At 43.9% G+C, this 14155-nt stretch overlaps 1 protein-coding gene across 4 annotated transcripts; it reads left to right on the plus strand.

Annotated features, from left to right (window-relative positions):
* Nucleotides 1-1746: 1746 nt before the first annotated feature.
* Nucleotides 1747-14127, plus strand: mavs (mitochondrial antiviral signaling protein). 4 transcript variants are annotated; one of them, XR_010669077.1, is made up of 6 exons: nucleotides 1747-1898; nucleotides 5048-5170; nucleotides 6308-6539; nucleotides 7930-8681; nucleotides 9505-11261; nucleotides 11595-14127. XR_010669077.1 is itself a non-coding variant. In XM_065966055.1 (5 exons), exons 2-5 carry the CDS (start codon nucleotides 5048-5050, stop codon nucleotides 10258-10260), a joined length of 1863 nt encoding a protein of 620 aa, XP_065822127.1. In that variant the 5' UTR covers nucleotides 1747-1898; the 3' UTR covers nucleotides 10261-14127. The 4 variants fall into 4 exon arrangements, 3 of the variants coding, with proteins under 3 accessions (XP_065822127.1, XP_065822128.1, XP_065822129.1); XM_065966055.1 differs by having other exon boundaries at nucleotides 9505-14127; XM_065966056.1 differs by having other exon boundaries at nucleotides 6308-6500; nucleotides 9505-14127.
* Nucleotides 14128-14155: the final 28 nt, after the last annotated feature.

Genomic DNA, 14155 nt, shown 5'->3' on the forward strand with positions numbered 1-14155 from the left:
AATGTTAGCAAATCTAAACATAATATAATATTAAATACAAAGTAAATAATCACTAAAAAAAACTAAGAATGTGAATATATACAACCAGGATTTAACTAAGCATTACGAAGCAACCTCTGTTGAGTATTTCACTGTCATCCCACTTTAAAGTTTTACTCCAATGTTGTAATTTATGTGGAGAAAAATACATTTATTTATTTTAAGTGTTTGAAACATGCAGTGAGGTTTCAGCTGGTGTTCCTTGTATTGCAGACAATTCGACATTCAATCCCTGAATTAAATAATATGTTGCATGGTAAACGGACTGTGATACTATACAAATACTGACATTATAATGCGATACATCTGCAATTTGTCTCGCATCCATTAAAACATGACAATGAAAGACATGAAACAAACAAACATTTGACACTATAAAAAAAACTAACGAATATTCAGAGGCCTTCATTGGATTCAGCTCCATGTTCAATTTTAGGATTGACTGGTGAACTAAAGAGTTTTTCTGTCTGACCTTTTTAAAACATGGGATCCTGTGTTTCAGGTTTGATGGTGATATTCACAGTTCAGGGCGTGGTTATAGGTTAAGAGGCGATGTTGTCGTTAGCCAGCCCTAACATGCTCCTCTCTCTGGAGTCGTTTGCCAACAAGCTTTGAACAGGTTTTTATTTTGTGGAGCAGTTTAGACTTTAAAGTAGAGGAAGACACATTTACCATGACGTGTTTCAGGACTGTAGGAAACTAAGAATCAAAGAAGTAAAAGAAAAAAAAAAGCGATTTAAAACCCGCCTCAGCTCCAGCTCTCAGCCTGTCGTTAGGTTGACTGAAAGTTAGACTGAGACAGGATTTCCAGCATGGAGACCGCCATCGATGGGACTCCAGCGCCCCCTGCAGGAACAGACGGGGGACGCCATCGATGGGACTCCAGCGCCCCCTGCAGGAACAGACGGAGGACGCCATCGATGGGACTCCAGCGCCCCCTGCAGGAACAGACGGGGGACGCCATCGATGGGACTCCAGCACCCCCTGCAGGGACAGACGGGTCACTTCAAACATTATCAGCAGACTTAGTGGTGTGAAGGTTGGTTCAGATGCCTTTCATTGGCAGAGCGTATAGTGTAGATTTCTCATGAGGAGTTGGTGATGGGTGCTGAGGCTCGAGAGAACCACTAACGGTCTAAATGTTCCCGCTTTGTTGTGGACACAGAAAGGGTTAATAAATGTTTTTCACTGTTGTGAATGTGTGCGTGCACTTCCAGGCCACCCCTGCAGGAGTCTGTGGCCCGGGGTTCAGCCACCCCAGTCAGAAAGAGTCTAGCTCCACCCCTGAGGTCGAAGTAACTATTTTTTAGACTATAGCCTCGGTGCTCCAGGATAATCTAATGTGCAATACAATCTTTATTTCCATCAGAACACAATGTTACAAGAGTCTGTTCTATATTCTGTTTTTATTAATAACACAGATAATCTCTCTCTCTCTCTCTCTCTCTCTGTCTCTCTCTCTCTCTCTCTCTCTCTCTCTGTCTCTCTCTCTCTCTCTCCCTCACTCACTCTCTGTCTCTCTCTCTCTCTGTGGGTGTCCATGTGAACGGATTAGGATCAGGGATTAGACACAGATGTCAACCAGCAATCGCACAGCAGAGGAAATGTCACGTTTGAGGGGTTGGAGGTCAAGAATAATCCCAACCCCGCCTTCTCTGTCGAATCACCTCATTCTCATTGGTGCAATAAGTGACTGGCGGCGCCGTCGTCCAATGGGAATGCAGAACGCGGGCCTGCCTCGGGAACCGCTGCGCAGATGTGTCCTGAAAGTCGACACAGCGCAGGCTGCTTTTTAGAGAGAGAGCAGAGAGAGGAGCCTTAGAGGAGTCACGAACCTTTGGGACACCGAAACACGAAAGGTGAGGACTAAATACCTGATAACACGATTTAAAAGAAAGCTTAATAAATCTAGAAATGTGTAAAATTGAGCCTTTTAATCGACGTTTAGAAAGAAAACAGCGATGACTTTAGTTAGGTTGTGCCCTATTTATTCATTTTAAAGTGCCCTGTTCATACGTTTTAACTGTTATCTTAGTTAAACCACTATTTACTCCTGCTGTTTATTATTTTCTTGGACATATTGTGATTATTAGTCTCCTTTATCCGTGTATGCAGCCTTCATTAAGTCCTCACAACCTTCTAAAAAACGCCTAAAAAGTCTTTGTCATATGATATTTTGATAATTCAGGTGCGAGTGTTATCTTAATCATCGTGTTTGTTCGTGAGCAGCCTCTTTAAAGTCACCCTAACCTCCTTTCAGAGAGCCCTTTTCCTGCTTAAGAACTTATTTCCTCATACCACCACGAGAGTCTTTGCTTTCACTTCTTGCTCACTATTGCAATCGTGCAGCTTTTTTATGATCTGATATGAATGACATTTGATCCAGAGCCTTTGGGAAGTCAAGGAGACTTGAGAGTAAAAGGACTGCTGGTTTAGAGGTCATTCATTGGGCTCGTGTGAAGGCCCCCCCCCCCCTGCTCACTCCACTTTACTTTCCTTGTCTTGTTAGTCTGCAATCTCTCAAGTCTTGACACTAACAAGCATACTCCTGATATTACTCTGCCTGAGTCCTGTAACTACTGAAACTCCTCGAACATTCTTTGAATATAATTCCATAAATAAATCTGTAATCTTAAGATAAGAGACGCACCGATCTGCTTTTTCCCCCCAGTTCTGATCTGATGGATAAATACCGATACTGATATCTACAATAGAGGAAAAAAAGAAAAAATTAGGATTTTCTTCTCAGCCCACAAACGCTTCATGCATGACTGGGGCGACTGATTGTTTTTCAAAGCGAGACTTTGCGAGCTGAGAATGTTTAAAGCGGCCAACCGTCTTTCTCGATCGGTGATATGGTTCGGGCTCCTCAAAACACGTGTGTGAAGTTTCTTGTTCTAAATCCACTCTGATCCTGTATTTGATCATGTCTATAAACCCCTCTATTTCAGCCCTGCTCAGAACAGGCTGTTTCTGTGTCTGTACCTTTAAATATGTAAATGAGCTGTGTCTGACCACGCCCCCTCTCTAGAAGGGCTTGGGTGTACTCGGTCTTTCTCGCTCCATGTCCTATTGTTTACGGTGAGAAGGCAGACTCAGAGGGCAGAACAAACACCTAGCTGTGAGAGTGTCACCCACCTGGGGGAGGGGCTACTGTCCTTTGTGATGTCATGAAGGGAAAATCTCCAAACGGCCTGTTTGAGCACACATTTTCTGAAAAGTGGAGCAGGTAAAAGACGGAGAGGATGGACTTTTCTCATCATTGGGGGGTTTGTAGACAGACTAGAGACACATGTTAGAGTTAGAGGAACATGGCGAAGAGGATTTTTGAGCTTTTTATGCCTTTATTGTAGCGACAGGACAGCAGGTGAGTCAGAAACTGGGAAGAGAGAGAGAGGGGGATCAACATATGTGACCCGGGTCGAGGAATTAAGTCTCTGTACAAGGGGCTAACCAACTAAAGGTCTAGCTAGACTCTTCTCCTCTGTCTCCCCCCAGTGGTGGAACAAACTACAACACTTAATTCTATCTGCAGACTCCCTCTGCACCTTTAAGAAAAAGTTAAAGACCCAGCTCTTTATGAACACCTACACACAGTCTGTGTGTGTGTGTGTGTGTGTGTGTGTGTGTGTGTGTGTGTGTGTGTGTGTGTGTGTGTGTGTGTGTGTGTGTGTGTGTGTGTGTGTGTGTGTGTGTGTGTGTGTGTGTGTGTGTGTGTGTGTGTGTGTCGTTAACCTCGTGGGGTAATGATACAGGGAGGAAGACTTTGCTCTTTGGCTGCTGCCTCTGACATTTATTCTGCTTTGAGACGCTGATCCTGATCTGTCCCACGTTTACACTAAACTTGAACGCATCACTCCATTGGACATGGCCGAGATATGACGACAGATTATCCCATGAAAACGTTCCCCCTGACTTCACCTGACAACAGATTACAGCACCCGAGTGTTTATGTACAAACAAGGTGAAGGATTCAACACACACACACACACACACACACACACACACACACACACACACAGATCGCTCTCTATTTGACCCTGACAGGCCAGAGGAATGTGTGGGTGTGTTTTGGGGGTGTATGGCTGTGATGCTGAATATGAAAAGTTCAGATATTAACCTGGAGTCTGCAGGTGATTAATCAGTAACTAGTCACTGTCTGCTCGCTCTCCTCTTTCTCCAGACAGCTGCAACCTTGAAACACAACCCGAGCCTTGTCCTCCCCTTGAATTAAAAAAAAAAAAAAAACAGCACAAAAGGGTTGAGGCTGTGTGAGTCACATAATTCTTCCTCTAAAAATAAAGTGAAGTTGATTCTATTCGACTTTGTAATCGCCTCCACTGCAGCTCGATGTGTTTCCTTGAGCGTGTCATTTATGCATATTTCTCTTAAATATGTTCCTTCATGTGTTGTTTTTCTAAGAACTCATATCGCTGCTTTCATTACTTCATCAAAAAACAAGATATCGTCGGGACAACGGGAGCCTCGTTGTTGGTTTTCCCCTCGCCTCATGTATGGAGGCTTTAGTCCTCCAAGCAAGGCCCGGTTTAAAATCCGACCTGTTGTTCCTTTCCTGCATGGCTATCCTCTCTCCCCCCCCCCCCCCCCCCCCTCTCTCTCTCTCTCTCTCTCTCTCTCTCTCTCTCTCTCTCTCTCTCTCATAAAAAGCCACAAGAAAAACCTTCTGAAATTGGTGCATGATGACCAAATTATAAAAACTGAAAAGAAAAAGAAAAAGAAAGGGAAATCATTTCCTTTTTTTTTTACTCCTCCAGCCACATGGCTCTCCTTCACTTTCACTTTCGGTTTCATCGTCTATCCCCTCATTGTGTTTCTGAAGTTTTTTAGGTACTTTTACATCTCTTGGTCGTTAAAGTGACGCAAAGTTATGAACAAAAGTGTAGGCGTGTGTATGAACTGATAAATGTTCCCATGTGCAGAATACAAATGTGGCCTGTCTGTGACTTCTTTCACTTACGTTGTACTTTTTCTGCTTCTCTTTCCCCAGATGTCGTTCGCCAGAGACAAACTGTACAGCGGCTACTTACGGCGAAAAATGCCGACCATCGTGTCCACGGTGAAAGTGAAAGAAATAATACCTCATCTGCCTTGTTTGACGGATCACGACAGAGTAAGTTTATTTTTGGTTACAGGTCCTTGAACTCTGGATTATTTGTATATATTTGGAATAATCTTTTGTATTCGGCTGCACACATTTTACCTTTATGAAAAAATGGCAGATTCTGGGGCGCCGTGTGGCCTGGTGGTTTTGTTGCACGCCCCATGTACAGAGGCTAAAGTCCTCGACGCAGCTGTCATAGGTTTGAGTCCGGCCTCGGCCCTTTGCTGCATGTCATCCCCCCTCTCTCTCCTCCCAACATGTCCCGTCTCTCTTCAGCTGTCCGATACAATAAAAGCAAAAGTAAAAGTCATTTTGCAAAATGTAAGGTAGAGTGATTCCAGTATATTTTCTGATAATAATGAGGAAATAATAATAATTCAAAATCTAGTCAACCTGGATAGTCTTGAAGTACAGTTTCTGCATGCCTAAAATTACAAGTATAAACCAGGGACTGTATATAACATGGACGTAGTCTCGGTGAAGTGTTGATTTGAAGCACATCGATGGAGGTCGCCATATTAGACTCAAACTAACTTTAGATCAAACTAGAACAACAAAAATCTGGAGCTGAGGCGGGACTTAAACCTGCAGCTACGACACGGCCACCTGTCACTCAGATAAGCCACGCCCCCATTTATGAATAACTCTCACACTTCGTACAGTGGTGCAGATAAAGACTGTCGCTTTGAGGGCCAAGTGAACCAGACTATAAACATGTTTATTTCTGCTTTAAGGACTGAGATATTATTATGGGGTGTGTATGTGACTTCTGGGGCTTTTGCAGCCAGCCTCTTGTGGCCACTCGAGGAACTGCAGCTTTTTTGCACTTCTGCATTGGCTGGGCTGCCGCTCCTTGTAAACGGACGTAGCAGAGCTCCACCAAATGAAGAATCAAGAGAGATTTAGTTTGGAATTTAGACAGAATAAATCAAATCAGGTTAATTCTCACAGAGGGTAGTGACCGCACTTTTTTAAAGAATAAACTTCAGTACCCTCAGTTATCTAACAGGAAGTCTACTCTGATCCTCCGCTTCATTGATGTTATATTACAATATGACAATTCACTTAGCAGACGCTTTTATCCAAAGCGACGTACATCAGAGAGTAAGTTATGTGTTCTCTTTTTTTTTAATGATTTTTCTTTAGGAAAATATCGAGGCCAAAAGAGAGACTTATGGGAACCATGACGGCATGGTGCTTCTCCTGGACTGCCTGAAGAGACGGGAGAACTGGCCAGAGGAATTTATCGCAGCGATCGAGGCGTGTCAGCATACGACGATCGCAGCCGAGATCAGAGCCGAGTACGACGCTCTGAGAGGAGCCAGCAGTGAGTCAGCAAGTCAGTTACTCATCACGTTGACTCACAGTGCAGTAATGAGTAATTTTTATTTCCCTTTTTTAAATTAATTTCATGCAAAGACTGGACAGTATTCATCTTTATACGATCTCTATGATCTAAGTAGGATATGAGGCAGGGCTTTGTACTGTTTCTCTAAATTAACAATATTTAAACGATTATTTCATGCTCTGTTCTCTCTGGTGAACATCAGAATACATTATGTTCTACTCAGGGTGAGACATTTGAATCATTTAATTACATAATATCCACAATACTGATCGTACAAAGGTTATAGTTATGGTCTTTTATTGCCTCAAACATTTAAAGGAAGAATGTGCGACCTTTTGATCCAGTAGATATCGCCTTTGAACTTCAGCATGAAACCAAAACAAACTGCTGTTAGGCCACGCCTCCTCCATACTGAAACCTCCGCTCTCCTCCCACTCGCACACAGGAGTTATCAATTAGAACGCACCATAATTAAGCACAATGAAACGCAAGCTCGAGCTGCAATCACCTGTGGCCTGCATTGTTGTGTTAGCATGCTAATGTTAGCACTCTTTGGTTAGCTGGTAGCTTCACATTGTTGTGTTAGCATGCTAATGTTAGCGCTCTTTGGTTAGCTCGTAGCTTCACATTGTTGTGTTAGCATGCTAATGTTAGCGCTCTTTAGTTAGCTCGTAGCTTCACATTTCATGTAAACTGACACAGAATGAGCGTGATCTAAAAACTCTTACTAACATCCAAATAATCAGTGAGTATGTTCTTCTTCTTCTCTCTAGTTCTTGACTAAAACAGCTTTTATACACAAGGGGAGGAGCCGGCCGTCCCGTCCATGTAAACACGGCTCTGACAACAACACAGCCAGCGGGACTCGAGCTTCTCCCTCATTGTAGACAGTCAGGACTCAGAGACACATTTACACAGGACAGACTTTATGATTTATTGATGTGGAACATGTTGCACATTCTTCCTGTCCACAGTCATCTCTGTTAACACACTCACACAGAAAGTTTAGAGGGAAGCAAGTCCAATAGGGTTTGGTGAGTTGAAGCAAAACAGTGCAAGCTGCAGGAACCCCCCCCCCCCAACTCTGAGCGGACATGTTGTGGGCGTGATCTGTGGGAGGGTTGAGATCGGAGCTTTGAATTCCAAAACAATTGGTCGACCTGGACTAGCGAGCATGATAAACATCGTTAGAGCAAAAATAAAAACAGACAAATAAAACAGTCACACATAACAATGACATGGAAACGATGTTTACAGGACTAAATTATTGAAGTGCTGATTGGTCTAACATCAGAGTCTGACATATAAAGGACTAATAAAATGAGTAAATGAGATCTGACTTCATGAATGGTTTCAGGGTTAGTTGTAGTTTTTTAAGTGTTCACAACAGTTTAAAATAACATTGTCTGCTTTGCCCCAGATTCAAACCCCAGCTCCCCTCCAACGACTGTCGTCCGGGCACACGTCCATCCAGCACCATCTGCCGTTCATCCGCCCGTGCCAGAGAGCGGTGCAGACAGTCCCGCTGCTGTTTCTCCGCCAGCTGAAGCAGCAGCTGCTCCTCCTCCAGAGCCGGCCGCCCAGCCCTCGCCCCCTCTACGAATCCCCGCGCGGCCACAAGCCCCGCAGAGCTCAGCGGCCGAAGTTCCAGAGGATGTTCCCCCACCCGAGCCCGTCACCGAGCCTCCAAAGGCGGCTCAGATTGAAGTGGCACCTCCTCCATCGACACCTCCCCCTTCTCCTGCAACGCTGCACTCTCAGGTGGCCGGAGACCTTTCGCCTCGGAGGGAGATTCATTTTCAGCGGGAGCCCGAGGAGAACTCTGAATCGGACGTCCAGGAGCTCTCCGGCGATAACGAAGTGATTCCTGATGAGGCCGGCGCAGGAAAGGCAGGCGAGGTGTTGATCGACTCTGTGGAGGCTCCTGAACCGCCCGGTCCTGTGGAGCAGAGTGAAACTGAAAGTCCATCCTGCTTGGACCTCCTCCAAACAACAACAACCACCACAGAGGTCGGGCCACCGCGGAGTCCCTCTCCAACTGAGAACGACTCAGACGTGACTGAAGGTGCTCCCGTCACTACGATGACCCCAGACAAGCCTCCGGTCCAGGACACCACCCCTCCTGCTGCGGCCCTGGAGCCTGAAGAGACATCTAAACCTCCTACTAAACAAGTGAGTCCTGAAATATGTTCGTTTAACATTTTGTCGTTTAAAAATAAAAATTACAAATATGGTTATTAACTCGGTGATAAACAAAACATCTGAAAAGTACTCTGGTACTCACTTCACCCCTTTAACCGAGTTCCTGCATAAGACAAGTCTTTTAGATGCATTCATGAGTTATTTTAGCTTTTTCGAGGGGCTTAATATATTTATTTGACTTTTCTACTTCGCATAAATGATCTCTCTGTTGACATCATTTTGTTTATACCGGAAAGGTCATAGATGATTCAGCAGTTAAAGAAACTTTTCAAGGTACATCAGACATCAGTCTTACATTGTGATGAAGCATTTTTAGGTTAATTATTCTCTTTGCAGTATAAAGCATCCACTCTCCACCCAGAAGGCAAGGCAAGTTTATTTATTCAATTCAAAGTGCTTCACATAAGACATCAAAAGCATCATGACAGACGAAAGAAAAATCACTGAAATTATAAAATCTGAAAATATGTTCAAATAAAAAAAGTAAAAATAGTTAAAAGTTACAGTGCAGAGTCATCATATTAAAATTGTTTATTTAAAGGCAGCTGTAAGCTGGTGTGTTTTCAGCCTCGATTTTTAAAGAGCTGAGAGTTTGTCCCGGTTTAACCAAAATCTCAAAATCCAGTCAGAGGACAGAGTCTCTGCAGACACGGTCACCACAACACGTGTGGAGGCCCTGGAGTGATGATCGAGCTGCTTTACTTCTGGATGCTTTACTATTTCATTTTGTAGGAAAAATGCTTCTGACTGTTCCTTTCATCACCTTTATGTGTTGTATCGATTTCACCTGCAGACGGTTGAAAGCAGCCCTCAGAGAGAAACAGCAGCTTCAGTCTCCCCCCTGCACGCTGCTGCTGCTGCTGAGATGGACCCCCCCCTCGGTGACGACGGCAGCGAGTTTCTGAGCAAACCCTGCGACCTCATCAGCGTCTGTCCAGAAAGTGATGCCCCCCCTACCATGCGTGCACCCAGCCCACCTGTGGAGCCGTACTCGGGTGACAGTCAGCGTCTGGAATTCAGTGAAGCCGCCCCCGACACCTCACCGGACCCTCCTGCATGCTCTGCTGTCAGCTCCGCCTCTGCAAATTCAGTCTCTGCACCGCCGTGCATGGAGAACGGCTTTGCTGATAACCACAACGAACCAGAGGAGAACCAATACGATTCTCCTTCTCTGAGTTTGGGAATGCAGGAGGTGTTTGTGAACGTGGGGCATGTGTCCGGGGAGCCGTCTATCCTCAACCTAGCCGGCCAAAACTCCCCACCACCACCACCTCAAATCGTCAACGGTGAAGCAGCCAAAGAGATCAAATCCGCCCCACTGGCATCCACAGACCCTTCTGATACCACATCGGATGTAAAGACCCCTTCAAATGAGACTTACAACCCCCCCTCTGAGTCTGCACCGGCTGATATTTCCACAGAGCTGAAGACGCCGCAGGACTCAGAGGAGCAAACGCCCTCTCGCACGCTGCCCGCTAATACAAAGTACATTGTGGCTGCAGGAGTGGGGGCCATGGCGCTGTTCATGGCGTGGAAGTTTAAGAATTAAGGGGATTTAATGGCTTTTTAAAGGAAGAGAGGATTAGGCTTTAAGGGCTTTGGAAGAAGAAGGATCTTAGAGGGTTCTGTGCCTTATTGTAGTCACAGGCTGGGACGGCGTTGGGCAGCTGTTTAATAATTACCCATCGTGGTTATAATAATAATAGCTGACTGGCCCGACCTTTGATCGTGTCATAAATAACACCTCAGTTGTTAAAGGCTTTATATGTGATTTTTTGATCCAGCAGATGTCGCCCATGAGCACCAGCATGAAACCAAAACAACTCGCGCTGCATTGTTGTGTAGTCAGAAAACTCGGAAAACACAATCTACAATGGGTGTAACACCCGAGTCCCACTGTCTGTGATGTTTTCAGAGTTTTCAGAGTCCTATCTTCACTTTGTTTACATCGCCCGGACGGCCGGCTGACTCCTCCCCTCGTGTATAAAAGTTGTTTAATTGAGGGACTAGAGAAAAGAAGAATAACATACTGTACTCACTGCTTAACTGTGTTTCTAGATCACGCTCATTTCAGGTAAATTTACATGCAGTGTGAAGATACCAGCATAATAAAGATCGCTAGCATTAGCATGCTAACACAACAATGCAGCGCCAGTTGTTTTGGTTTCATGCTGGTGCTCAAGGGCGACATCTGCTGGATCAAAAAAAAATGCATATAAAGCCTTTAAGTTGAACTGTGTTTCATGATTTTACTGTTGGAAACCAAATTCATCCTTTTTATTTTTTTAGTTCGGGGACTTGATTTGGTCCGGGGTTGGGATCTCAGGTTGTTTATTGATGGCGCACTTACAACAGTGATGTGGTTTGTGACGGCAGAACAAAAGCTCCGCGCTCATGATGGAAATGTTTGCACTCGTCTGATCAGCACTTTGAAGATAAGACTGTTGGCGTCCATCGAGGGAGGATAAGTCTGCCAAGGACCTGATTACTTTAACTGGATATAGGCTGCAGAGGATCCTCTTGATAGTGGGACAATAGGCTTTTAATGATGTGAGTGCATCGTCTGTATTTATTTGTACATACATATAGAAACATATATATAGATATCTGAATATGTATTTTAATAAGGAGCGATGTGTCATTAGCATTCCAAAGCTTCCACAATGTCTGAATTGTCTTAGAAAAGTATGCACTCGAAGAATCAGTGAGCCAAAAAAACTGCACTTTTTTTTATTCACCTTTATTCCCAAAGGAATCTGTGTCATAGGGATGCACCAATCAGACTCTTTCAGGCTTCAGGGGGTTTTCTGAGCTGCATGTGTGAACGCAAACAAGACGAATCTTCCACTCAGACTTCACCCGGAGTTTCTTTTTTTTCTGCAGAACGTGCGAGTGAGCTGATTGTGAGAACACAGCAGGATATAATCAGGAGAATTCACCTCGATTGAGTGGGAGGGGGGTGGTGACATTTGGATTCTGTGATCGGTGCACGATTCGTAGACTGTCTGCATGTCACCTCTACCATCTCCGTGCTCTACTGAACCTGCTGCATTATGTTTCCTGTTCTCCAGGATGTTCTTCTCCACTCTTTGGTCGATATTGTGATGCCATCAAACTAAACGCAGCATTGATAGAAAGGCAAATATTCTCAGTATCACGCTGTTGTGCCTTCCATTGATACCCACCCCCACAGTTCTGCTGTCTGATAAGGATGTTCTCCCGCTGTGAGGTGTATGTGTGAACAACCAGATCAGGAGGATTTTAAGTGGCAGTCTGCCTGCTGTGTGCCTCACTGTGAGAAGAAGAAAACATCAGTGTTCTCTCTGAGGCTTTAAAAAAAATGGTATCTGTCTGATTTGTGCACTGACTGGCGTTCTCTCTCTCCCTGAGCTGATATCACATTTAAGCCTGTAGTAGATCCATCGGACATGTTGGCATAGGAAGTGTGAAATAACACCGAGCCGCAGACACTTAAGCTCCCTCTAAGCTCTGTGCCTCCGTCTCTGAGCAAAATGGCAACCTGACATGATGCTAACCCCCTGATGTATTATGCACATGTGGATTAAAACATGGATTTTTTTTTTTTTTTTCAAATATATCCCCAGGATTTGTCCCATCGTAATCGATTCCCGACCCGGGACTAAAGTCAACATCTGATTGGTGCATCTCTCTCGTTCGTAGTCCAGACTACTGGCTCACAATCCCTTTAAAACACATCATCGACAGTCCTGTTTCTCTCTCAGCTGGAACACAAACTGCATAATTCACTGAGCTTTTGCGCTTCTGTTTTAATGTGTGAAAAGAAAATATGAACATGTAGTATGTGTAAACATAACTTAGATTTATATACAAGGAGATAACAATTGTGACTAAAACCTTTGCTGCACTTATAGGTCCTTAAAGAACCCATCTTGAAACAGCAGCCTAGTTAAGCGACTGCTTTCAGACTTTTATCCTGTGTAAATATTGAGATTACATTTTATTTTTCCATTGGTTTTTTTTCTCTTCCTTAAAAAAGAAACAAGTGTCATGTTCTGTAAGATAAGATAATAATGTTTATGAAAGGGGTTCATTCATAATAATGTTTTGCACATGTTCAGAAGATATTTGATCTACTAAAATGCTCTGCAGATCAAACGTCAGTGGACATGTGTAAATTGTAATCTTAGTTCAAGTTTTAGCTCAAGTTTGAAGCACTTGTCTCTCGCTATGCTCTGGAAAATCACATTAATAAACCTGAAGCTAAAGAATTTATTGTGAACGTGCATGCTGAATTACTTTCATGGAAACCAAAAGCTTGTATATATATTTTTTAAAGGTTTATTTTTCTGCTTTTTATGCCCTCATTAGAGTCAGGATAGTGGATAGAGTTAGAAATGAAAGAGGGAGGGAGTGAGAGGAGTGTGGCTCCGACCCGACCTGGGGCTTGGACTCAAACCTAGACAGCACGCCTGGAAGACCTCAGCCTCCGTACATGGGTCGCTCGCTCTAGCCACCAGGCTACCAGCGCCCCCTAAAAGCTTTTATTAACTCTACATGATCCCAGCTTTCTCCTGTAGCTTTGGTCCCACAGAGCAGGGTTGGCATCACATCTTTAACATAAAGCCATATAAAAGCATTTTGGTAAAAAGTGTTCGGTGTATGTTCGGTTTGATATTAAATGAATCTGTACCTGTATGTGCAGAAGAATGACAACTTGGAGTTAGATTGAATGGAGTAAAATGTGTAGTAACACAGCATCTGTTGCCATCGGCATTCATTTCTGTGAAGAGAATTGTCCTTGTGAATTGGAAAGTATGGAAATTCATTCATTTTTAATTTGTTTTAACTGGCTGAATGATTTTTTTTTTTAGAACTAATAGTGATGGATTGCAGCCTCGGCCCTGCAGAGGCTTTATAGTGATGGCCTAGATGGGCATCAAAGAATATATAAACAAGAGGCATTTAATTTAAATCAGCTTAAATCAGCCTGTGCAATGAATACGTGTCTGAGACTTGCATGCAGAAGGCAGAAACCTTTGTATGGAGCAATGAGGATGATTTGGCAAGAATTACACACATGCACAAACAGGATCTGTGGACATGCATTAATGGAGAGATTGTCAGAGTGGGGCTCCTCCACAGGGAGCGTGCCAGAGTTGTTGTGGGTTCGGTGCCTTGCTCGAGTAATCCAGCAACCAGACCGACTTCCATAATTTAGTCCTCACTGGGACTTGGACCAGTGCCCCTCTGGTTCCCAAACCTAGTCCTTACAGACTGAGCCTCTGCAACCCAAATATATTCATGAAATCTAATCTGTAATCTCTGGCAAAATGTCCCTGTGTTGTGTTTTTGTATTGTGTTTGGTCTTTGTCTCTGTATTGTAATATAAATGTAAATTACAAATGAATAAATAAAGGGTTTGGTGGTATTTACAGTGGTTATATACTGAGAGATTGTGTACA

This window comes from Labrus bergylta, chromosome 18, assembly GCF_963930695.1.
Source record: "Labrus bergylta chromosome 18, fLabBer1.1, whole genome shotgun sequence".
Lineage (NCBI taxonomy): Eukaryota > Metazoa > Chordata > Actinopteri > Labriformes > Labridae > Labrus > Labrus bergylta.